This window comes from Pinus tabuliformis, chromosome 2_1 (assembly GCF_031772625.1).
Source record: "Pinus tabuliformis cultivar Carrire ecotype Pingquan chromosome 2_1, CPIR1, whole genome shotgun sequence".
NCBI classification, from domain to species: Eukaryota; Viridiplantae; Streptophyta; class Pinopsida; order Pinales; family Pinaceae; genus Pinus; species Pinus tabuliformis.
The window spans coordinates 344,523,375-344,550,982 of NC_142299.1; the positions used below are offsets into that span (position 1 = coordinate 344,523,375).

A 27,608-nucleotide genomic window follows, 5' to 3' on the forward strand; every position below is an offset into this window, starting at 1 on the left:
GAGATTCGCTCATATTACATGGCCCATAAATTGAGAGATGCTATAATAGGGACAAATTCCACAATTTTAAGCAGTAAATGCATGCAGCAATTAACCCTAGAACAACAAAAATCCCAGTCCAACCTATATGACAAAAGTAAACAAGAATACATCAAAAAGCATGTACTTACATGTAACAGAGTATATCCAACCATTCACAATAGACAATAGAGAAGCTCCAAGAGAAGATAGACCAATATCCACACATCAATATTCATCCATAAAGCTCCAATTCATCCACTAGAAAAAGTGCGGAAATCTCAAGAGAGAGAAGTGATCCTAACCAAAGTGATGATGAGAAATGAACTCATCTCACTTGTATTTATACACAACTTAGGAGTTCGAATTAGCATCCTTGGCTTACATAAGCCCCAAAAGTAAAATAATGTTCTAATAATTCAACTTTTGGTGACAAGCCCACCAAACTTACTCATAAATGGAAAAGTAAGCCTCTCAAGAGGTCAAATAATAATAGTTCTATGCATGAGCGGACATTCCTTGCAGCTTCAAGAGTCTTTCTTCTTCTATTCCCATCATGCCAAGTAAGTTCTTTGATGCTTTTCTCACTTCAACTTTTCCATCAAACATGTGAATGGAGTGTCCTTGTTGACGAATATGAACTAGGGGCAGCAGGTTCTCTGCAGCTCTGGAAGGTAGAGAACATCATGAAGAGGAAAGTCAAGGAGTCCAGGGAGTTTGAGTCTAATGGTGCCAAGTCCAAATGGCTTGAGTTTTGACTTGTCTGCAAAATAGAATGCTCCATCTACATTATTACTAAAATCTTCAAAGAAATCTTTCTGAAAGGTCACATGGAAAGTTGAACCTATGTCAACCAACCATGCATCTTTACACGAAGCAAATGAAGTATTCAAAAATTCTTCAGTTATTCCAATAGTGTAGTATGCCACAATATAATGAGCAAATTTAGGTGTTTTACGTTTCCCTGAATGTGGTGTTTTACCTTTCTCTTCATTTCTTTCTTACTTAATTATGTCCCAAGAGAGCTTTCATGTGGATGCATCATGTCCATTTTTGTTGTAGCAAATATAATGGAGATCAAGTCTTCCTCCTTTACAATGTTTTCCCCCCTGCCCTTGTTATTCTTCATTCCACGTCCCCTTCTGCCACCTCTTCCTCTACAAGAATCTTGTGGCTAATTCTTCTCTTTTTGTGCAAGGCACACAACTTCTTCAAAAGATTGAGAAACTGTGCTCCTCTTCCCAAAATCTCTCTCTTTCTGCGAACTTCTCCACAAGAGTGTCGAAAGTAATCTCTTTAAGTTGGCCACTAGCTTGTAATGATTCAAGATAATGAAAATATGTGGGATATAGTGCATTGAATATGGTTGTGAGAGGAACATCAATTTCAACTTCGGTGGCTTCTACATCATGCATAATAGCTCTGATTTCAAAGGCTAGCAAAAGAGGATTATCATCTTTCAATTCTATTTTGAAAAGTTTGATCATTAGTTGCACTACTTCAAGCTCTAGGTGTGAGTCATATAAGTCTTTCAACTTCTTTAAAGCATTAAAGGCATTGGTAATTGGTGCAATATGATGACTCACTTCTTCATTAACTGATGCAACAATCAAGGCATAGGCCTTGTTGTTCTTTTTCTCTCATATGGCGAGCTCTTTGTCTGTTGTGGGCTTTGCAGGCAGATTGTCACCTTCTCCTTCACATACAACTTTCAATAATTCATTGAAAATGAGGATATGCTTTATCTTTTTGGACCATTCATGGTTGTTCTCTTTGCCATTAAGAACTACTCCAACTATTCGAATGAGAGAATGTATTATTAAATAAATTTTAACCTAGCCCTGAATAGTCAAAATACTTGCACCAATAGCCGTTGATAATATATATATATATATATATACAAACAACAAAGACCCATCATATAACTTGGCTCCAATTCTCATTAATCAAAATAACCCAAAAAAAAATGATGCAGCCTCTCGAATTCAAACAACCATTTTGCTCCACTTTGAAATAAAGCAATTCCCATATATTGCAAAGAGTATAGAGTATACAACACAGAGAGTATACAACCAACAAGGCATACAAGTAACACAAAGAGTAGAGTATATAACAGGAAATAAACCAACACAACAGACAAATAATGTTCAACGCATCATATAATCAACTGTCATAATAACCAACCTACACACGTATGCATCAAACCACAAGCATGAACCACAAGCAAAAAGAGATTGTTATTATATATTGTATAAACCATTACTACCAACTCGCACATAAACCAAGTTGCACATATATAATCAACTCCTATAGAAATAAAGGGCTCTTTAATGAATTACGGCTTACACCACATAGCTTTGTTGCGCTACTGTGATGAAGCATAAAGAGACATTGTCAGTTGTCACCTTACTACAAGTTTCTTATGTTGTCATATACTTACTGATCTGTCGGATATTCAACCATAGCTCTTCTACTTCCTCTAATGATGAAATCGCCTAAAATGCAGATATGGAACAACCGAAAAGATAAATTTACAGGAAAAAGTAATAGTAGTAGTAACAAAGGATAATTTTGGAGGACAAACAACAATATGAGAGGCAATTTGAGTGAGATGGGGCTATCAACGAATGATTTCCTGAGACTGGAAATGCTTGATTTGAAAATCTATAAAGCAAGCATGAAGCCTCACAAGCAAGCCGTGGAACCTCACGTTCGAATTGGATCGAATGGCTCAGGAAGCCTCACAGACAAGGCATGGAGCAGGTCAAACAGTGTGTAGGTATTCAAAGAGGAGCGTTTGGTAGCACAGAGCGAAACCGTTGAGCAAGAGAGAGCACACAGGTTCTATTTGTTTGTGGGGACAAGTCTGTGTAGGAGCAAGAAAAATGGTAGTAGATAAAGAGTTACAAGGTTGAGGAATGGTAAAATGGGACCTGTGGACCTATGCTTTGATACCATGTCAAGCCAAGTATGTAATGGCCGTACTGAGTTAAGGGCCATTACTGAACTGTGAAACTGTAAAGATAGCTGAAACTGTGAAACTGTAAAGATAGCTGAAACTGTGAAACTGTAAAGATTGTTGAAACTGTGAAATTGTATTTAATTGATTTGATGGAGTACTTACCTGATCTGCTACGGCTATTGCGATGAGGATGCTGCAGAACTTCTCTCGTTACCGAATGACCAAAACCACCCAGCCAAACCAAGTATACCTAGATACTCAATCCAGTATGCTTCTCAACCGATGCATACCGTTCCCCCGTGCCCAGAGACTCCAAAACAAGTAAGGCTCAATAGTTCCGTAGTTCCGAATTTTTAAGTAGTATGGATAAATTTCCTCTCCTTCCTCCTTCAACAGCACCCGGTTCAGTTTTTCCACTCACAGTGAATACCACCTTCCCCATCCACAGGCATCGAACCCCCCCTTTGGAATCCTCCTTCCTCCCTTTAAATAGCAGAGGTTCCTCCCTCTCTACGCATCTATTCACCGCCTTAATGGAAGGATAAGATTTTGTTAGGCGGTGGCTGCTTTGTCATGATATCTACCTTTAATTGAATCAGATCCTCACCATATCGAATGGTGTCATATTAATTATGACAATTGGTACTTTATTTTATAAAATAGTATAAGACCATGATGATTTTAAATATTACAATTTATTTTATGTTTTATAAAATGTCAAGTTTAATCATAAGGTTTATGGGTTTAGTTTATTAGTACACATTTTGGGTTATATATGTAACATATGAATAAACTCAACTATATTTCTTACTGAGTGTATATTTCTTCCATTTACGAGAATTAGGTATTTAATTTACACCTTTTGATAATTAATTCATTTATCTCATATTTAGACATTCTCCATGAATAGTCGATATATAGTCGATGTGTGTATATATATATATATACTAGTGCAATGTATATGATGCTACATATGCATGCCTCACATGCATGCTAATATTGCCATGTTGCTCGTGATTTGAGATGGGTTGTTACATACACCCCTCCTTCAAAAGAACTTCGTCCCGAAGTTAAGGGTTTATAAAGTATATTGATAATTCCTTTAGGGTATGTAAGGTTTGTATTATGTGATTGAATTTTCATTTATGATCGTGAGGACACTTTAAAATTTGTGATATTGACCGCTGATAGATTTCTAATTTTAATGGTCATGCCTTGCCCAAACCAGGTTCCCAAGCTATTCTAAAATCATCCTATCCTTCCTAATCTCTTCCGCTCCCATCCTATCCGTCCTCTACTGGAGTATGCCATGGCGTCAACTATACTGACCTAACCATGCATAAACTCTAAGGATGGCAGCGTCGACTATATCGACCTGATTTCCCAGTAGGCATCCGGCAATCATCATCACACGTCTAGGGGAGCGTGACTCGCACAATCCTCCCATGACCCCAGGTTTTAGAGGATAAACGGTGGGCAACACCTCCACCCCTCCCAGTAGAATCAGGGTTAATACCCTATCATGGAATCTCTTTGGGCCTTAATTGTTCTGAAGTTTCTGTCATCCCGTGGTCATTTTGGTAACGGATTTTATCTGCAATCATAAATACTTGTCCATGCATTTGTAACATGTGCATTAATATTTTCAAAAACACATAGCTTATGTATATTTCATACATGTCATCTAAAGTATAACATACCTTGCCATAATCTATTCATGTCATTAGCTTTCATATTTACAATATAATCATTCTTTCGTGTATTTGTTTGTGCATAAAACTCATGACTTTAAATTGCTAACTGACACTTGATATTTGATCTTACGAGCACATATTGTTATGTTCCAAACTTTCATTGATCTGTATGTGTTTGCTCCAGTAACAACTAACTGGGTTATTGTCTTACTTGGTAACAAAATGCATCATATGGACAGTCATTAGCAAAGACACATCTCAATTCCTTCTTTTTAACAATACTGTTATTTGTTGTGTTCTTTTATATATAAATTGATTGAAATATCTAGCTCAAGTATGGTATGCAACACATTTGGGGAACATATTTTGAACTCAACATTTCCTTTAACAATAATACACCGAACAATGCTCTATGTTTAAATGGTAGTACTCTTTCAATACCTTGGCCCTATGGGTTGAATTTATGCTCATGGAACCTTTGCTCAGGTTGTATTCATCACTTATCTTATTGCTAAATTAGGTCTGAATGTTGCGTAGTATCCGATCCTATTGACTGTTTCACTACCCAAGAGTTGATATTCATGCCAAGTGAATTACTGTTTCCAGATCCTTTGCCAGCATACATTCCAGGATCCGAACTTAAGTTCTATGCATTATACCAATTATTTATATGCCTCTATATGAATGAGTTAATGGCTGATGCAATTCTGAGTTAGTTCCTCATCACACGGTGTTTAGTAGCAGTGTATTCCTGGTTGAATAATTGTGAATGGTATATATAACCGCTTGAGCTCAATTGGCTGGTTCTGTTATCATTTAACTGGAAGTATAGTGGAAAAATGTTTACCTACAGCTAACAGAACTGTAACCTTTACACAAAACTCAGAAATTTATTAGAAACGAAGAGAATATACAGGAGGGAATTCTACATCTTTTACTGTGGTATTGATAATAACATGGCTAAATTATGTATAACAGCTGGGGTAATTTTGAGTAAGGAAGATATTATATGTGACTCTTTAGAGGCCTCATTGAATGTTATTTGACCACAGTATATATATATTTTCTGAAGTAAAAACTATTAAGAAAACACCTACAGAAGTTTTCATACGAACTTGAAGAAAGGTCTCATAGAAGAACTTTATACAAACTCAATTATTAAGGAGGAATATCTACGAGTTTGTAGTAGAGTAGAATTTTCATCACATCTCAGCAAAATATCTTAGAGATTGAAATGTCCCGAACAATAACTACAGGAGCCAATAACAAAAGACTGTATTAACTGTATTCAAATGCACCAGCAGTAGAATGTGTGAGGTTTAAGGTTTATGTGATGGTTCTGTTCATGTATGAGGTAGGCATGCAACAACAGAACTAGCCTTCAAACAATTGTTAAAGATGTTCCTAAATCGCGTCAATCCAACAGTGAAGAATATATCATTACAGAGCACCATTGATTATAAAAGGCAAGAGCAGATTCTAACCATTCAACAACTTGTGGTTTCTATGCAAGATAGAAGAAGACAGGTTGAGGAGTGAGTCCCCTAGTAATTATAAAGGAGGATGACTAAACAAAATGAATATTTAGAAGTTTGTAAGAATATAAACATCATTACCACTTGATTGTCACTGGAGTATAAATAATAGTAAAACGAATCCATCCAAGCCAAATTTACAATTACAAGAGACTAATAATAATTAAAAGCATAATATCAAAACATTCAAGAAAGTACTTATCTCTAGAGAATAAGTCAACTCCTTTTCGTTCAACTCTTCAAGGAGTTAATCTCGTCCATATTATCATCAGCAGGAAAGGCCAGTTTGCATCATCAGGTGGAATATCCTTCAACCACTCTAGATCAATGCTGCCAATGTCTGTGTGAGGCATCTCAAGAAACCGTTTTATTCTTCCTGCAAGAACGTTGTTCATCCCTCGGTCCTTGATGGCATCTGCAGTATCTTCAAGATCAGCATATCTGACTGCATCCCAATTCACAGCATCCTTGGTATTTGAGTCCCTTTCTCTTTTAATCTACAATTTTCTACATTTATATTCGTCGATATAGTTTCCCAATCAAATTTGTTCTTGCTTTCTGATATATTCAGGTGAATATTGAAGAAATCTGTTATATTTCTTCATTTTCCTTCCATTATTCTCAGTTTTCAGATATGAAACATATAGATATGGCCCATTCTACATCTTAAATCCCTAGGGAGGCAGTCAAGACCTTTCGCATGGAACTGCAGACTCTCTCTCTCTCTCTCTATATATATATATATACTGATTTCTTCATGCCACCTCAAGATAGTCAAAATTTGCTCAATGGACTATTCAGTTTCACCTTAGGTATACTTGGGATTAGTTTATTTAAAAACAGGGATTTCGAATTGAAGTACAGAAGCACAAAACTACATGTATTGACCTTATACAGTGCATAATTTAGGAAATATTGTGTATACTTTTCAGCACATGACACTAAGATTAAGGAATAGAAGTCATTCCCAAATACATCTAATCAGTAGATCGTAAAACTCCAATTTGGTCTAGTACACACTTCTATGCCCTTTATATATACAACATATATTCTTTTCAATTGTAAGAGCTGGGTTTTCAATTAATGGTAAGCTCACACTAAGAAATAATCCTGTCTAAAATAGAAGTAAATATCGAAGCCATCACAGTGATTCTTATAATTCAAAACTGAGTCTTATTTTAAGAGAGTCTGGTACAAGGAATGAGGAGTAGGTACTTATCAGTTTTAGCAAAAGCAATTCACCTCAAGCAAAATAAGGATAATAAATGATGTCCCCATAAGAATTTCCAAAATAGTTTTAAAGTTCAGCACGCTGACAGCTGCATTTAGCGCCTTTATCAAAGAAGCCCTTTAGTGCTGTATATGTCCATCAGGAATATTACATTCTGACCCTTTTTTCTGATTAGATTACATGGGGATCCAAGTGAAAATGGTATAAGAAACAATACCTAAACCCTGTGGGTTGTTATGGTTGTATCCAGCATGGAATCATGTCCTAAAGGCTAATATTATTAGTTATATTTTCAAACTGATGAACAGTTTTATAATTTAATTTTCTATGTTTCTGATTCATAATATTTTTTTGATGTGTGTGTGTATATATTATATATATGCCATATCCTAGCTGTATCACAGTCAAATGGTTCAAAAAAATTGGTGTATCTCTATTTGGATCCAGATCCATATCGGTATCCATTTCAACTTTTCATGCAACCTAGACCCTAACTATAGATATCATAATCTATTTAAATAGCGAGAAATCAATCCATCAAGAAAGGTAAAATCTTCCTTTCAAATACATTATTAAGACATTAAATACAAGAATGCACAAAATTACAGTGTTGCAAGAGGATAAGGACCAATGTTGAAATGGGAATGAAGCCATCTGGATTCTGAACAGAAAGCACCCTAAATATACTACAGAACTATAGAGGCCTGTTTTTAGTTTCCAAGCAACTTAGCTTCAGTCCCCTGTCAACAAGGTTATTTCAAAATATCCAGCATATGTAGATGAGTATCTTTTTGCATGCAACTTAACTTAATTCCCCTTATCACATATAAAATTCAAACCCAACTGAATTGAAGATGTACCTATTTGTGAAACATGCCCCTCATCACCAAGATTAATAAACTAAACATTCCCTTTTAGTAATTATAAGTACCTGCGCAAGGAAACCTCCAAGAGCTGGACCAATAGGTGATACATCTATATCAGGTGATAGACAATCTAAGGCATAGTAGTAGGCATCTTAGCCACCCTTTCATTTTGTCTGAAAAACTCATCAGAAGAACACTTGTAATCTGAAGAAACTCAATCCGTGGTATTGGGTCAGTTTCCCTTCAGGCTTCAATATGTCAACACCCTTCGTCCTTTGATTCAAACTACAAAAGCTCCTTAAAATCAATTCCAATTTCCCAGTATTGAATACTTTTCCTCGATGTTGCAAATAATCAATGGGCAAATTGGCACCAATGCCATTTACAGTAGTGTTCAGCATGTCACCAGCTTTGAACTGCCCGCTTGGAAGAGGTTTCTTATTGGGTTGTGTTCTATTTTCATAGTAAATTCCTTCAAGACAACCCTGTGGTTCAACCAAATCCTCCCAATCCAATGTATTAATTTGATGAATTGTCAAATCTTCAGGAATTCTCATGCCAGCATTTCCAGGATCAAGATTTCCTGCCTTATTTACATTATCCAGTGGAGGAACTCCATCACTACCAGGAGTTTTGAAGCCTGAAGCTTGCATTAGATGCGTATATGTAGAAGCATCATCCCCAGAATCAAGCTCCTCAGAGGATATCCATGAAGCAGGTTTCTCAGAGTAACCTGAACTTGAACTTGAATTTTCTGGGGTCATTGGTAACATAATGGCTTACAAATCCGATTTGATAAATGTGAGGTACCCATTGTAGTTCTACCTCCTTGGGGTGATATACTGCTTTTGGTATTAACCTCTGATACTTCTCGATAATGTACAAGGACAATGTGCTCATATGCTCTATCAAGTAACCAATAACTCCTACGAACAAATTTGGGATTGTCCTCGCCATGTGCATAGTAAACATGTATTCTCTCTTCATTGCCAACTCCAATTCATCTTTGCCTCTGGGTACTGCAGCTTAGCTTTAAGCAGCGAAACCCATTTCATTGATTTCCCTGCTCGTAGTACCGATATAACATTTGAAGTCCCTCGACGTTAACCATCCACCGAAACTCCCCGTGAGATCAAACCAGAGCTCATACACTGCACGATGACTCAGTCAATAGTTTCCCCTGAACAATGCTCCCCAGCTTTACTCACACTACCACTTCTCCAAAACAAAACATAACCTAATGACCCGATAAATACCGAATTTCAATCCGAAAAGGCTGAGCTTGTTCAATCCCCTGAATCAAAATTCCCCTCGACCAATTTTATCTCATTTACCAAGGTATTATTGTTTCTTCAATTTCCCAAACATAAGCTTCTCTGGATCTCGCAAATCAAATCAGCAAAATCGCGATTTCAATTTATTGCTTATAATTAGCTTAGCACCAAATTGCTCAATCAAACAAGCTTCTTCAGAGTCGGTGCAAATGACATCCACTAGAGGTTAGGTGAGATCCAGAATCGAAGGATCGCATTGGCTTTAAAAAGTATTACCGCGACATGTTCCGTGTAGATCGAGCTGAGCAATGCCTGGTCCAAGAATAGAGCTTGTCATCTGCGGCCGAGACGGAGTCTCCCGAGTTGACTGTTTTCGATCGATCCAGGAACAATTCAAATCAGGCCCAATTTTTTTGCAGAACAAGTCCGGATGGGGAACTGTCATTTCCATTAATACATTTCTTATTCTTCTAATAATTAAAAACTCCATAGCGGTCGAGTCCAAACTTATCAGTCAACACCTGCCCACCTTTAAATTCACGTGGGTCAGATTTTATAAAGGCGGTGAAGGCCCGAGAGCGCTCCACCGTTACACCACCGCATACTCCTTTATCGGCCGGTGGTTAACATACGTCAAAGGTTTAAGCAATTAATATCATCGTTTGACACCAACGCCCCCTGAGAAATGAGTTTCGACGCGTCGGATGTTTAGAAACGATGTGTGAGCAACGTGGCTACTGGCTTTTGCGAACCTTCATGTATAATTGCTCTCCGGCAGACATGTTATTTAAGCTGTCTCCAAAACCGTCTATTATCCTTATGTTTTCCATCACATCACGAACGCCAGATTTGGGTGCTGCTATGTTTTATCATCGATCTCTTGACTTGTCCCGTTCTCTTCGTTTCCATTGTTTACCATGCTCAGCAGCCAGAATCCTGCAAGGTAGTGTTCCGACGCGAGCCATAGGGCGAGGATGTGCTTGTTCCTGTAATCGATCGTCTCCATCTTCCTCGCTCTAATAGGGTCCGGAGCAGGGGTGCTGCGGTTAAAAGAAGCCTCTGTCGTTTGATATCTTATTCGAAAAATGGCAGCGGCAACCTTCCTCCAACGCAAGGGTTTGAATGTGACGTTTTACTTGAATCCCGCAGCAGTCCACCAGACAGAGCCGTCCTAGTGAACAAGACACCACCGTCCCAATAAAACTGGTCTGACCGCAAAATTCAATGGCGGAGACATCATTTGTGATCCGCCCAGATCTTCAATCCATCCATTGCCAGGAGCTTTGCACGCCAGTTTCATCACTTGGGAATCGCGAGCCTTGTGCCCATTCTTTAGTTAAATTCGCAGTCCTTCTTCAGTCTTGGGAAAAACATCTTTAATCCACCTTTCTCTGCTAACATTTGTATTCTCTTATCGGGTGTATTGGAGGCTGTGCTTGTATCGGCTTCAGCAGTGATGATTGCTGATGGTGCACCTTCTGCAGCCCATTCCTGACGCAACCGAGCTAGATAATGTTCTTTGACCTTTTCCAGTCTCAATCGCCCTCCTTTCCAGACGCATCCATTATACGAGCTGAAAAGCTTGCTGAGAGCCTTGTCTGAGAATGGTTCAAAATCCATATAACCGAAGTTACGATCATTTGATCGGATGATTTCCACGCCATGCACCCGACCCAGTGAGGAAAATGTTGCCTCCAAATCATTGGGCGTGACTGAAGCTCCCAACCCACCAACAAGGATCCGGCTTTTCAATGAGCAGCCATCTGAGTTGGGATTTTCTATTGCTCCTCCACCTCCTGTGTAGTCCCGGTGATCATTCATTCTATTAATAATGGCTGGATGAACAGTGCAACAATGTGCTCTCTTACATATTCCTCTCTGCAATATATTACTGTTATAAAGCAATTCCAGAATTCTGAAAACTTCAATTGCATAAGCAGTCAGTGCCTTATTTTAGGAGATATAAGCTTTGGGACTGTTCTGGCACCAATTTGCATCATATAAATTTGTCTGAAACATAACTACTGCCGCATTGTCAAGGAGATGATTTTTGCACCACTTTGAATTTATCATAGTAGCTTCGTATCTCAGTCCAGAAGGCTCAGATCGCAATAATTTAGATCACAGTCCATGACAACTTGTGTAGGAAAATATTTTGGAGAAGCATAACAGTATTGCTTAGATGATTGCAAAACAACAGTTTCTGGATTACTTGTAATTAATAGCTTACAGTTCTGGTTACCTAACGTTTTGCAGAGTGCTAACAGACAGTTTTAGTCAGATTTATTATTGAATGCATGATTTAAATGGCTTTACCACCACCTTATTTTGATAAATTTAAATCTTTTAACAAACTTAACAGGTCCGAAAGTTGAACCAGCTCCGATACCATATGTAATGGTCGTACTAAGTTAAGGGCCATTACTGAACTGTGAAACTGTAAAGATAGTTGAAACTGTGAAACTGTAAAGATAGCTGAAACTGTGAAACTGTAAAGATAGCTGAAACTGTGAAACTGTAAAGATTGTTGAAACTGTGAAACTGTATTTAATTGATTTGATGGAGTACTTACCTGATCTGCTACGGCTGTTGCGATGAGGATGCTGCAGAACTTCTCTCGTTACCGAATGACCAAAACCACCCAGCCAAACCGAGTATACCTAGATACTCAATCCAGTATGCTTCTCAACCGATGCATACCGTTCCCCCGTGCCCAGAGACTCCAAAACAAGTAAGGCTCAATAGTTCCGTAGTTTCGAATTTTTAAGTAGTATGGATAAATTTCCTCTCCTTCCTCCTTCAACAGCACCCGGTTCAGTTTTTCCACTCACAGTGAATACCACCTTCCCCATCCACAGGCATCGAACCCCCCCTTTGGAATCCTCCTTCCTCCCTTTAAATAGCAGAGGTTCCTCCCTCTCTACGCATCTGTTCACCGCCTTAATGGAAGGATAAGATTTTGTTAGGCGGTGGCTGCTTTGTCATGATATCTACCTTTAATTGAATCAGATCCTCACCATATCGAATGGTGTCATATTAATTATGACAGTTGGTACTTTATTTTATAAAATAGTATAAGACCATGATGATTTTAAATATTACAATTTATTTTATGTTTTATAAAATGTCAAGTTTAATCATAAGGTTTATGGGTTTAGTTTATCAGTACACATTTTGGGTTATATATGTAACATATGAATAAACTCAACTATATTTCTTACTGAGTGTATATTTCTTCCATTTACGAGAATTAGGTATTTAATTTACACCTTTTGATAATTAATTCATTTATCTCATATTTAGACATTCTCCATGAATAGTCGATATATAGTCGATGTGTATATATATATATATACTAGTGCAATGTATATGATGCATGCATATGTAGCTACCATATGCATGCCTCACATGCATGCTAATATTGCCATGTTGCTCGTGATTTGAGATGGGTTGTTACAAAGTATATGGTAACTCCAGAAAAATTGGTTTTTCTATTAAGAAGAACAGTAATACATATACATTAAAGGAGAGACCCTTGGGATTCACATTCCAAGGTATCTTTGTTTTCTTATTTTGTATTCCGTAGCATTAGGTGTCAATATGAGCCTCCGCCTCGTTGTTGTTCTTTGGTCTAGTTCTTGTCTTGTGAGCTCCCTTCACAAGTCCTTCTAGATTTTGAGGCAACATGTACCACATAGACATAAAGTTGTGCTCCCTAGTGATAAATCATCGATAAAACCCAGAGAATGAGCCTTAGCGAAGAATTGTAACATTTGAGCATTTATAGGCTAATAACTATATAGTCAACCTAAGGTCTTTGGATTTACTTACAATATCCTAAACCAATTAGGTGTGTTCATATTGGAAAAAGTGGAAATATGAGGATTGAGGGGTTATTATGAAATAAAATTTAGGGAATTATAAGCAAAAAGTGTCATGAGCCTCCTAGGAGATGGAATGAAGTGAAAGTGTTTTAATGTGTATTTCACCTATGTAAAGGGTAGAGATGTGATGTGATACACAAACTAACTAGGTAAAATGATGAAGTATGATGTGAAGTGGGTTGCACAAAGGGTAAAAAGTAAAAATATGCTTGTAAAATACAAATTACGTGGGTCAAATTACAGAAGTGTTATGGAACATGAATGGAACTAGTAAAACAATAGGCAGATAACCACCATGCTAGAGATTACAACTTACAACTAATACATGAACTGACCATGCAACACAATGTCAAAGTGACTAGAACATGACTAGTTGACCACCATGAAATCTGTCCATGAAGAGCATAATGCACAACTAAAGCAGCTGCCACCATCATTCCAACCTTTGGAAGGCTAGAATTGACACACTATCCTGCAAAAAGTTTGAATCATGTGATCAACATCACAAGTGCAATCCCCATGGAATATGGTGGGTAACACTGATCTAAGACTTTAATTTCAAGGAAAAGGAGCAAAGATAAAGACAATTAACTTCTTTGGTTAAATCTGAGCCAACACCTTGAACACCGGGTTTCATGGGCGTTCAGAATTGACATTTTGGTCTGCAATCCCTGGCAACTAACAGCAAGAAACTCTCTGAAGTGAAATATTAGGAACAACCATCAACTATATCAATCATTCTACATTTGTATGGCTTCATATTTTGAGGCTTCTAATTCCCAAATATGAAAATGAATGTATAAATATTTGTTTTACACCTTTTGTCACATGCAAAATTGAAATATCTCAATCAGTAAACCTCAATATTAGGTCACTAGCCTGTGAAAAGTCCACATCAGAGGAAGGAAACATTACCTTTGACAAGCTTTCAAAAAACATCTCAAAATAGAGATCAATCCCAACATTTGCAATATCTCCACTTTGTTGCTCACCAAAGATGCTTCCAAAACCTCGGATACCCATGTCTTTCTCTGCAAGCTGAAAACCTTGACCAAGCTCATGGCACTCTTCAAGTGCTCTTAACCTTTCCTGTATTTTAAATCAATAGTATATTTAGAGCAAATGGAAAATGATAAGTACCCACAACTTTTAACAATACACTCATCAGCTTTACATAAAGCAGTAATTCCAATCAGGTGAAATATAATCCCAGTCTCTGGAAAAGCATGCCATTACTTCTCCCTAGTTAATATATAATATTTCCAAAGACAAGCAGTGGTTCCAATTGGTTACCAACAATAGGTACATAAGACAATAAAAAATGATGAGCTGGAGTGATCTGCCAAACTTTAAAACCAGATTCAAGGTCTGACTGCACTGAACTTTTCTATGACATGGCAAGAGATTAACAAGAAAAACATCAGAATAGACACTTGACCTCAGGGCATAACTTCTAATGAATGCTAATCTGCTTTAGACTCAGAAGACGCATCCATACACAGTCAGTTCACTAAACAAAATTTACTTTACAAGTTCTCACTAAATGAAAAACACTTTTGGAATAAAGCCAAAATATGAATTGAAAGAGTGCTCACCAAAGCAACTTCTGAAAGACGTGACTTATTAGGATAAAATAAGTAAGCATGTGCCTGTTTGTCTGCTCTTCCAACTCTTCCACGAAGCTGTTTCAAAAAAATGTTTGATGCTTGTCATTGTTAAAAGAATGTCAAGAAAACACTACTGGGGCACAAATCACCACAATACACTCTGACTTCCTTGGCAACCTTAGGCATAAACTGCTAGATGTAAAATTTCCTGTAGCTGTATGTATACATCTTGCATGAGAGAGAGAGAGAGAGAGAGACTGCACCTGATACATTTGTGCAAGTCCAAAAAGGTGAGAGTCTTGAACAATAATAGTGTTTGCATTTTGAATATCGAGTCCACTTTCAACTATATTTGTGGATATAAGAATTTGGATTACACCCTCAGCAAATTTTTCCATAGTCTCTTCCAAAACCTTAGAGTATTGCTGCAAAACAAATCACACTGAAATGTGAATTAGATATCATTCGTAGAACAAAAGAAATAATATTTCTCATAGACTTAGCATGTACATCGAAGCCACCTCCATAATAATAGAAGATGGAAGTTGTGTACATAAGTTGATCCCCACAATTAACAATACCAACATCTTGGATGGAAAGCATAGCCCTATTCAAAAATAGGTCACGTACAAATAACTTGCCTCATGGGTAGACTTATCCTGAAATGGCCTAGGCCTATAGCTAGACAATGAATGGTCACCAATTTCACAGAAGATTATTAGAACATTGTTGTCAATACCAACATCTTGGATGGAAAGCATAGCCCTATTAAAAAATAGGTCACATAAAAATGACTTGGCTCATGGGTAGACATTAAAATGGCTTAGGCATATAGCTAGACAATTAATCATCATCAATTTCACAAAAGATTACTGAAACATCATTGTAAGCATGACAGACAATACCATTTATCCAACAAACCTTATTTCAACATGATGAATAAAATAAATCGGAAGCAACCATAACTGGGCTTTTCTAGTGTCTTATGAAGATCCAAATCTTAAACATGAGAATGATTCAGCATGACGTTCTGGTTAGGGCAGCTTACTGTCCACTGTGATTTTATCTAATTGAACCAAGAGTTATCCCTTCCACGGTGGCTATCACTGACATGCATGAATATCATCTTCATTGGCCATAAGGACTGATCTGAACCCATGAAAGGACTCTCGGCTCCCTTGACTGAGAAGATTGTACTAACTGCGGTTCTGCCTGAGATGAATCATGGATATGGCCTCATGAGGAGAGATGATTTTCACATAAGCAAGCCCAGACAACACTGTACTATCTCGGCCTGCTAAGCTGCTACCAAATTCGGACTAAATGACTTGGCCCATGCTCAGATCAGCGGTTGTCCTCCTTGACACAGAGATAAACCCAAACAAAACCCTCCTTCGTCCTTCCACAGAAAACTCGGCTATCTCAGACTTCAATCTAAGGAAAAGAGATGTACCTAATGATGGAGCAAGTACCACAATATATACAATTCGGTGGAGGTCATGGGACATGACAATTGGGCTTGATGAGCCGACATAAAGATGAGGCCGACCTTATAAATTTACTTGAGAGAGAACATAAATTCAAAACTCCACTTCCGCTTGTCCAAATGAGACAATCTTTATATCGATTTTGGTCCTCTCGAAGAGAGGAATTCAATGCTGCAATAATCTTCCCCACAGGAGCTGTCCAAAGTGAAATTTGGCCCTAGATTCCAATTTTAACATATGGGCTTGGAGAAACTTCACCGAATTTGTCATGCGAGCACAGAGATAAACATGTCATGCGAGCTACAAGGACTTGCTATATGAAACCCAAAGATAAAATTTATCATATGAGCTACATAAGAGATAGCCTCAGTCCCTTCGAAATCTGCCACAAAAGTGTGAGTTTCATTGTTCAAAGTGGAGGACGATTAACACCAATTTATCGTTGTCTCTATAAGTGAAAAGTCGTGTCACTTGGGTGATCCAACTTTAGAGAATGGAGGGAAAATATTTAAATTCAAACTTGCTCTCAATAATATTCAAATATATTTTCAATGTGCCTTAATAATTGATTGCTCAAGATAATTTTCCATATTTAAATAATGAAAGAAGTGCCACGACAAATTTGCACATATTAGAAATAATATTTCTTTTATCAATTTGAATCCTCCTTTAGGGCGAGATGGGCTCCTTTTTGGGTCTTAGGGTTTCTATGGGAAATCCATCCCATAGCTGCCCCAATTTTCAACACCTTGAGATCCATCTCATCTACCTTGACCTATGGATGACTTGGGGTTATGCGTATCACTTGGAGGGCTTGTTGCATATGCCTTCGAACTTTAGCTTGATGATTTGGCACGCTTCTAATTGGCCACTCCATTTTTTTAGCTATTTGTTCCCATGATGAAGGCTTGAGGAGGCTATTTGCACATTTCCATGCCATATGTTGGAGATGTCCATTTGAGGAGTTGGATTGCACACTTATGCATGTATTTGGATGAGGTCACCTTGCACACTTCTCCATGGTGGTATTCACTCTATTTGAGCATATATTGTTCCTCTATCACTACTTCTAACAAGGAATCATGAACATGCGCCAATCCATAGACTGAAATTATAGTACCAATCCCATGCTCTTTTTTCTTGCATTGAATAAACAAACATTTTCATCAAAATATCTTCACAGACAATGTTTGTCTTTACCACATAATTCATAGAAGATTCAAGGCACCTTGGAGCCAACCAACAACTTCCATCAAACTGGGACATGGGTAGTTGTGAGGCTGTTAATTTTAGGTATGTTCTATGCTTAAGAGCAATTTACTTCAACTTTCTTGTTAGCCCAATATCAATGACCAGATTAGCAATCACATTAGCTTGATAGTAAAATGCAGATAGAACAAAAACATAAACAGTGGAAGACAAGCCAAGACAAGAGGACACAAGATGTGGCACCAGCCAAGGACAAACACCAATGTGGGGAAACCCTTGATCAAATCTTCTTATATTCTTCAATAGTTCAACAAAGAGAGATAGATAGTACAAATATACAAATCAGATATTTTATGACAACAGCAATAAGTCCATCATTCTGCTAATGATGATTGTTCTAAGATGCAACCTTGAATTCTAATGACAGTCTTCAAAGATTAAGAGTGTTGTAGCATATCCTTTTAGTAGATCAGCAATCTAGTAGCCCTCCACATAACACTGCTAAATCATTCCTTTGATTGCTTGTTGCTCCCGCAATTCTTCCACACTGTCAGCAAACTAAGCCCTTCTAGGACTGTGGTCCACCAAGGAGAGTCTCCCCTTGATCCACGTTGCCTCCTGCAAACAATGTACACCTCAATGCCGCCTTGGAACAACCTTAGTTGCTTGCTATGGCTTGCAGCCTAGCAAAGCAGCTAGTTGTCGTCGGTGTCTCCTCCAACAGGCCCAAACAGTTACCCCAAACAACAATATCTAGCCCACTCCTAAACACGGCCTAATACCCAGCAAACTCGGCCTTGAGAGCAGACTTCGCACTGCTTCTCCTTATGACAGCGGATTCCCAACCTTGCTGACAGTCCTCAACGCATGCTTTATAACCGTCTTATTTGGCATGCTATCACCTACTGCACACATAGATTTCCATGCTTATTATAAGGGTCCTTCTTACTGCGACTAGGTCTCCTTCTCTGCTGCAGATTATGGCTACACCTTACAGCAAATTAGGGCTTCCTTTTTACATCATATGGGAGCTCCTCTTAACAGCAAATTAGGGCTCCTCCTCTAGTTGTGTATTAGGGTCTAATTGTTGCGGAAGTAGGGCCTCCCTTAACTTCGGATTAGAGCTCCTCTTGAAAACGTATAGAGCCTACCTTAGCTGTGGATTGGAGCCTTCCCTTTGACTGCGGATAGGTCCACTTGACTGTGAGTTAAGGGCTCCTTTTGACAGCAGATTAGGGCTCCCTGTTTGCTTCGTATTGGAGCTCTTCTTGACAGCGGATAGGACCTCCCTTGACTGTGTCTTAGTCTCCTTTATAACTACAGCTAAGCCTCCTCTTCTCCTGCATCAAAATCTTCCTTTAAGTCTGCGGCTGATCTCTTCCTTCATTGCAGCTAGGGCACCAATATGACAGCGGCTAGGGCTTCACTCTAGGACTACAACTAGATCCAGGGTCTCCCTCTTGACCTATCTTTCCACCAAACCCAAACGAGTGGAGAGAGATCATGAGAGAAGTGTGCCTCAAATGACTTGAGGTCACATCTATTTATAATGCAACGTTGAGGTTGAGTTGGGGGTAATTTGCTTGTTGGCCGACCTTGACAAATTGTCAGTAACACAAATAAATTCATATCTCCATAAATACATGTCGGAATCGGATGATATTTAGATCAATCCTACACCTCTCGAAGAGAGGAATCCAAAAAAAAATATCAGTTGCCATAAATAAGATGACCCACATGGAGTTTGGCCCTAGTTGCCAATTTTAACACTCCTCAACTAGGGAGAATTCCATCTACTAATCCATCTGTCAATCAGTACTATCTTTTCCATCAATACACTGCTCTGCACAGCTCTGCTCTGTTGAACTATGAAGAAGAAGTGATCGAGAATGTATCATACCATTCTCTATTGACCCGAAGTCAATCCCAGATAAAAGAGAGTGTCTCATACCACTCTTACTGATCTAAAATCGGTTCCAAATAAAGAGAGTGTCTTATACCACTCTTACTAACTCGAAGTCAGTTCCAATTGATCCCAAATCAATATCATCCTAGCATAGGGAGTACGGTAGTACACGATGCGTCCATTGGTAGTACTATGGTCCCTATCCTCATTTCCCTACTCATTGGCCAAATGAGAGGTGCTTCCCATGAGTCCCAAACTGCATGGGTAGGGTGTCTCAGCAGGAGAAGGATGTACCACTCATCCTACCTACATGTCGCCGGGGATATCCCAGGGGAAGACTAAACCACTCACCTTGTACACAATAAATCACTAGGGGAAGGCTAGACCACTCACCCTATGATTGTGTCTAGCGGGAGAAGGATGAACCACTCTTCCTACCTACATAGCAAACAACTAGGTGTTGATTTGGGGTAGCATCGATGTGCTCTAGCCACAAAAATTGGTGGAGAGGCTAAGGCACATGAGGTCTCCAATACCCAGAAAGGGTTTGGGTAGATTCTAAATAGTTTGGGAGATATTGAAATAATTAATGTTTTTAATGGAGTCCCTAAGTCTAAACTTAGGGAAAATAAAATATTAATGTGAATTAATATAAAACTATGTTAGAATGGTCCAAAAGTCATGGATCAAGCCAGATCTAATCTTATTCGTTGATTAGGGACTTAATCTCAGTCGTTGACTTGTCAACGAGAAAAGTATAAGAGGAGGTTTGAAGGTCACTTGGAGAACACACCAAGAGATCAAGATTTCGACTTTCTAGGGCTGGGTTTGCTGAGAAAGTTGAGAGAGTGATCAGAGTTGCAGCTGAGGGGTAGTGAATACAGAAGCAAAGAGGCAGAGATAGCACTGAGAGGATCAGTGCAGTAGCCGGAGAGAGGGACGCAAAAACAGCGAAGGGTTCATGCAAAGCTAGCTAGGGCTCACGCAGAGGTAGGTAGGAGCTGTGCAATGCCTCAGAGGGCCAGCATGAGTGATGCAGAGGGCCAGAGAACTGACGCAGTGCCTCGAGAAGCTGTCGCAGGCCAAGTCAGAGTGACATTGGGCTAACACTGGGCCAGAGAGAGCTGACGCTGGGGTTTTGTGGGGCAGATTGGAGTTGTGGAGCTGCCGGAGTGTTTATCCGAGGTTTTAGCGGGAATATCTGCTTCCGAGTAGAGAGGTACTACTGCCAAGATTTTTCTCTTTGGGTGAGCCGAATTTGGTACCCAGATTGTATTATGAAACTGCTTAATAAATCAAACCCTCAAATCGTTGCACTAGTTTTCCTGCATTGGGTTTTTCTGGGGACATAACTCCAAAAACAACGGTGTCACTTGTGTACTTGTTTCTATTTCCTTCAGTTGATGATCTGTAATGTGTTGAGCATGTACTTGTATTTATTTCCAGTATTTACATGGTAAATAACTTGTTAATTAACAAAACAAGTAGGTAGGAATAAATTAGTAAAGTACATGAAGAGTTTCTAACGGATAGACTTAGAAATTCCAACATGGTATCAGAGCGTGGTTGCAGATCACAGGCGAAGCAGCAACAGCAGAAAACAGCTGTCCCGAGTGACAGAAGCTGTTCCTAGCAGAAAAGTAGCAAGGAAGGGGTGACGTAGTGTCTGCATCATCAAGTTCGAGCAAAGAAGAGGCAGCGCAAAGGCTGAGGGAGCCAAAGACAGGCTAACGCAGAGCCATGCAAAGGCCAGGAGGGCTAACGCAGTTGGCTGAGGAAGCTGATTTGCCATTGCTGGGATTGCGCAGAGCCTAGGAGCTCTAACCTTCAGTCCCCAGTGACAAAAGTTGTTCCTAATAGAGTAGCAGCAAGGAAGGGTTGACACAGTGTCTGCGTCATCAAGGTTGAGCAAAGCAGAGGATCAACGCAGTGGTAGAGAGGAGCATATTTGACTTACGTAGTGCCCGATCATCCTTCTCAGTCAGGAAGGATTGACGCCCGTGGCCAGGAGCTGCGAATTTTGTCGGTGTCAGGATTGCGCAGAGCTTAGGAGCTCTAACCTTCAATTTGCTGGGGTTTAGGAGGTTGTGGGTAAGTTGCAAAGCAGAGCTGGTGGGGTACTGTAGTCATAACAGTACCTAACAATGCAAGGCCAAGGAGGAGGGAGTTGCTACCGAGGATTTCTAGCCAAGAAATCCAGATCAATGGTGCAGTTGCACTAAGGATCAAAGTGGGGGCATCTCAACATTGGCAAAGGGGTTTCCAAGAGGGAAATCAAAGCTCAGAGGGAGTCATACCAAGAACTTCCAAGAGGGAAGTAGAGGAGCAACGAGATGGTAGTGAACAGGCTAAGAGACTAAAACAGACTGGACGGAGCCTCAAACTTCATAGTCTGGAAGGCCAGAATCTTATCCATTCTAGACAGGAATCGTGTCAAGCACTTCACCTTAAGGACGATAGCTATCCCAATTGACCCAGCTGATAACGACAAGTACGAAGAGGCAATGGCGAGGGCCAAGAGCATCATTCTTGACGGGGTCAAGGACCATGTGGTACCACATATTGCCGAAAATGACACGGCAATTGAGATGTGGGAGGTCCTGAAGAAATTGTACCAGCATACTTCTATGCAGAGAAGGATGTTACTAGAAAATCCGCTGCAATCATACCAGATGTAGAAGGGAGAACAGATCAACCCCTTCCTCGGTCGATTGAAGGAGATCCAAGATCAGTTGACTTCCATAGGAACCACGCCGGATCAAGAACTAATGGTGAGAACAGCCCTCACCGCAGTCTTAGAAGACTGGGAGGTGTTTGTCCAGAGCATACTAAGCAGGGAAACCCTTCCAGATTGGGAGGAAATGTGGTCGGCTCTTCGCCAAGAAGAGATCAAAAGGCTGGGCAAGGCGGGAAGCAGCAGCAAGGGGATCAGAATCAAGGAGGAGGAGGTGGATGTTGCCCTAGCATTTGAGGGAAAGCAGGAGAAACAGAAGAAGAAGGACCTGTCCAAGGTCAAATGATTCAACTGTGGGGAGTTGGGTCATTATTCGACCCAGTGTTCAAGGAAGAAGAGCAAGGAAGAGGCCTCCGAGACCAATGCTGCACTAATAAGGGCAGAGAAGGAAGTGGAGAAAGACGATGATTGTGCCATGAGTGCACACGCACCACTTGGGCAGAAGTGGGGAGACATTGAGTTGTAGTCAGACGGACTACACGCGATGAGGGGCAAGATCCTCGAGGTACCCTGCCTCTTGGATTAGACCTTGCTACGGGAGCGCCGAAGAGAAGTAGCAGTACTAGCGGATGTTAGACGGATGCAGATGGAGCGACAGAGGGAGCTACAGTGTAGGATTCCTAGGACAATGTGAGGCAGCAATGCGAGAAGCACGGGAGTGTTGCACCAGTGCAAGATGGCACAGAGAGGTGTGCAACAGTGCGAGATACATGGAGTTGTTGCAGCAATGCAAAGGTCAAAGAGGGAGCACTTGTCAGCAACAGAGGGAGTTTCAGCATCGAGGGTGTCTCTAACCTGACAGAAATGTCAGAGTTGGGAGATCAGTTACTTCTTAGTAACTGGGTTGCAGTGCAGCAGTTAGCAGTGACAGTGCTATGGGTAGCACGATGCAACAGAATGAGAGGGAGTTGCAGTACGGATGCAGCAGTGACAGTGGCAGTGGCAGGGCCATGGGTAGCAGTACAGGATGCAATAGTGCAGATGATGGGTAGCAGTCCTAGCATCAGCATAGGGACTGATGCCGAATGATTAGGGTGATACTCAGTGAGGAGTATTACTAGAGCACAGTCCTCACTAAGAGGGAGTGTTGATTTGGGGTAGCATCAGATGTGCTCTAGCCACGAAAATTGGTGGAGAGGCTAAGGCACATGAGATCTCTAATACATAGAAAGGGTTTGGACAGATTCTAAACAGTTTGGGAGATATTAAAATAATTAATATTTTAATGGAGTCCCTAAGTCTAAACTTAGGGAAAATAAAATATCAATGTGAATTAATATAAAACTGTGTTAAAATGGTCCAAAAGTCATGAATCAAGCCAGATCTAATCTTAGTCGTTGATTAGGGACTTAATCTCAGCCGTTGATTTGTCAACGAGAAAAGTATAAGAGGAGGCTTGAGGGTTACTTGGAGAACACGCTAAGAGATCAAGATTTCGACTTTCTAGGGTTGGGTTTGCTGAGAAATTTGAGAGAGTGATCAGAGTTGCAACTAAGGGGCAGTGAATACAGAAGCAGAGAGGCAGAGATAGCACCAGGAGGATTAGCGCAGTAGCCGGAGAGAGGGACGCAGAACCAGCCAAGGGTTCACACAGAGCCATCCACGGCTCACGCGGAGCCAGCCAGGAGCTACGCAGTGCCTCAGAGGGCCAGCGTGATTGACACAAAGGGCCAAAGGACTGACACAATGCCTCGATAGGTTGACGTAGGCCAAGTTAGAGTGATGTTGGGCTAACACTGGGCCAGAGAGAGCTGACGCAGTCCCTAGAGGCTAATGTTGGGGTTTCGTGGGGCAGATTGGAGCTGTGGAGCTGCCGAAGTGTTTATCCGAGGTTTCAGCCGAAATATCTTCTTTTGAGTAGAGAGGTACTACTGTCGAGATTTTTCTCTGTTGGGTGAGCCGGATTTGGCACCCAGATTGTATTCTGAAACTGCTTAATAAATCAAACCCTCATATAGTTGCATCGGTTTTTCCGCATTGGGTCTTTCCGGGGACATTAGTCCAAAAACAATGGTGTTACTTATTTGCTTGTTTTTGTTTCCTTCAGTTGATGATCTGTAATGTGTTGAGCATGTACTTGTATTTATTTCCAGTATTTACATGGTAAATTAAAATAACTTGTTGATTAACAGAACAAGTAGGTAGGAATAAATCAGTAAAGTACATGAAGGGTTACTAACAGATAGACTTAGAAATTCCAACACTAGGGGAAGGTTGAACCACTCTTCCTGCCTACATAGAAAACCACTAGGGGAAGGTTGAACCACTCACCCTATGGTTGCTCATTGCTCCAAGAAGTAACCCATGCCCCCCGGAGCTCCCAGAGCTCAATATCCATATCATACAGGGCTCTCATAAGGGGGTCTCTCCACAACTCCTAGTCGTTCTCAGAAAGTCAAGAATTTTACCTTTCCCAGGAGCTTCATCAGAATATCGGCGACATTCTCACCAACCCAATGAGATGGAGCCTTATTGCTCCTCGTTGTACCATATCCCAGATAAAGTGGTACCTGATGTCGATATGCTAGGAGCAATCATGAAACATGGGATTCTCTGATAATCAGGTCCCACTCTGGTTGTCGTAGAGGATCATGGTGGTATCCAGCACATCTCTAAACAACTCACTAAAGAGATTCCTCAACTAGACAGCTTCACAGGAGGCCAAACTCTCAGCTATGTATTTGGCCTCAACGGTGCTCAAAGCAACCGACTTCTGCTTCTTGTTCATCCAGGATATCGAAGCAGAACCCAAAGAGAAACAACACCTAGAAGTTCTCTTGTGATCCATCACATTGCCTGCCCAATCAGCATCAGAATAACCATGCAGTCCCTCATCTTTGGCAGTGTCTCAGTCCATGAGTGATTGTGCAGCGAAGATATCTCAGAAGATTCTTGGCACCAATCCAATGTGTGTGATGAGGCTCAACCATATATTGGCTCAACATGCTAACTGCAAAACATATATCCAGATGGGAGTTCACCAAGAACATCAATGCTACTATGAGTTGATGAAACTCAGAGGCATTTCCCAATTCAGGTCCGGCAACACTACCGCATAACTTCTTCAAGTTAAGCCCCATCGGGGTAGTCACAATCTTGTAGACCACCATCCCAAATCTTTCCAATATCACCTCTATTTATAATGCAACGTTGAGGTTGAGCTGGGGGTAATTTGCTCGCTGGCCGACCTTCACAAATTGTCAATAACACAAATGAATTCATATCTCTATAAATACATGTCGGAATCAGATGATCTTTAGATCAATCCTACACCTCTCAGAGAGAGGAATCCAAGAAAAATATCAGCGGGCCATAAATAAGATGACCCAAATGGAGTTTGGCCCTAGTTGCCAATTTTAACAAAGGCCATTTGGCTTCATAAGTTGATAGAATAATTGAACAATCAAGTGTTGGAACCCATTGTAGTGTGACAATCAAAACTGCATCAAGCTCTCTAATAATCTAGTGTTTCAGGATCACTCCAAACACATCAACATTTAGTAACATTTCCTTAGAAAGTTCTAAAGGGATTAATGGTTCTCGAGTACCTTCCTTCAAATTTCAAGGTGGCAAACATTTTGAATAAGCCCCTAGCTAAGTGGTGGAGAAAACCTTCCTCAAAAAGAAGTGCTAATTTTCTTACCAATTGCTCCAAGTTGTTCTTCCTAGTAGAGGTACACTTCAGCAGATCCAAAGTAGCAACAATACCTTCATCCTCAGTTATGTAGGCATAGTGAGTGAGCACGGCGGGAACCTGCCCTTCATGCATGTTGCTAACTCCAAATGGAAAAGGTCCCTATGTGAGGAAGACGTAGTGCATGTGGAAGGTTGATTATATTTGGAAGGTGCAAAACCCTAGGCAAGTTGGTGCATGAGTTCATGCGTGCAATTCACTTTAATGAACATTCTAATCAAGGCAATATTTTCCTTGCAAGAGAGCTTTATATTGTACGAGATCACATGCATAAGAAGGATGCACTAGGGTTAGGGTCTGATCTCTTCCCTCAAGGTGTATCACATGCATGTCTACATTCAATATATTTCCACTGTTTCTCTTATTCTATAAAAGAGACTCTAGGTATACCACTATTGTAGCTAGACAGTGTTAGTTCGTGAGCTATGCATTCAAATTTCTTCTTTCATTTAATAGAAGATAGATGTCATTGAGTGTTCCACATCTGTACTTGGTGGTCGTATTTTCAGACCTGTGTTTGTAGATCTAGCATTCAGATTTTACCATTTTGATGGGAGCTTATCAGTTTTCATATTCCTAGATTATACTTGTATTTCTTAGGCATACCTTCTTACCACGTCATAACTACAATTTAGTTTCACACAGAATGGATTATATCAATCTTTCATATGTTGATTTCTTACTCTTCATTTAATCTCTTGAAATGAAAAGACTGCAAACGTCTTCTCTATTAGAGTCTTCAATAGCTACAATATGCTAGTAAACCTGGATGGAAGATGTAGCTTTGAACAATTTGCAAGACTTTCTAAGATATCCCTCAAAATTAGTGAAGGAATTCCCTTATTCATCGTTAAAATGGAATAACGCAATTGAAAAACAAGAAATACTGCAATCATAACCATTTTCCAAATAAAAAAACATCAATCATCTAAAGTTTAAACATTTTAATAGACACTACTTCTTACAGAAAACTGCAGGCCTTTCTATATAAATCCATCAGAAAAATCATAATGTATACCCGTCCATGAGCTATGCCTATTTCCACATCTGGAAACGAGAGTGATAGAAACTCCTCGACTTTATCAAGCCCTGCAAAGTAAATAGGATGTATGCTATCAGCCTAGAGTGTCGTTAAACACAAGGAAAATCAATGCATGCAAAGTAGATGAAAGAAAAAAGGAAAATATGTACACATGCAAATAAAGCAGCCTACAGAACTGATGAGTGAATGCATGTTAAATACAACAAAGGATACTGGGTATTATGTAAAGCAATGTTGCAATATCTCTAAAGCCTTATAACAAAAGAACTAACTTTAACCTAGGGTTATAAGGTACTACAAACTGTTTTTAGAAACTCAGTCACTATGCGTAAATGCAACTTTTCTGGCCCTTTGTTGTTCCGCATTGATAATGTCTTCCGTTAGCTTGTGGTCCCATATGTATGATTCAGAGGAAACTAACTCAATCCTACTTGTGTGTGTGTGCGTGGATAGGCCCAGCCTCAT

General features: G+C 39.8%; 1 protein-coding gene across 1 annotated transcript in view; it reads right to left on the bottom strand.

The window, feature by feature from the left end:
• Positions 1 to 27,187, bottom strand: part of LOC149200269 (putative ATP-dependent helicase At3g02060, chloroplastic) — a 52,121-nt gene extending 24,934 nt beyond the window's left edge. Inside the window, exons 1-4 of the mRNA XM_089399545.1 lie at positions 27,120 to 27,187; positions 15,335 to 15,496; positions 15,060 to 15,146; positions 14,380 to 14,553 (exon numbers count right to left, since the gene is read on the bottom strand). Of these exons, the coding sequence (XP_089255671.1) occupies positions 14,380 to 14,553; positions 15,060 to 15,146; positions 15,335 to 15,469 (396 nt within the window). The 5' untranslated portion in view covers positions 15,470 to 15,496; positions 27,120 to 27,187. The remainder of the gene's footprint in view (positions 1 to 14,379; positions 14,554 to 15,059; positions 15,147 to 15,334; positions 15,497 to 27,119) is intronic.
• Between the last annotated feature and the right edge of the window lie 421 nt (positions 27,188 to 27,608).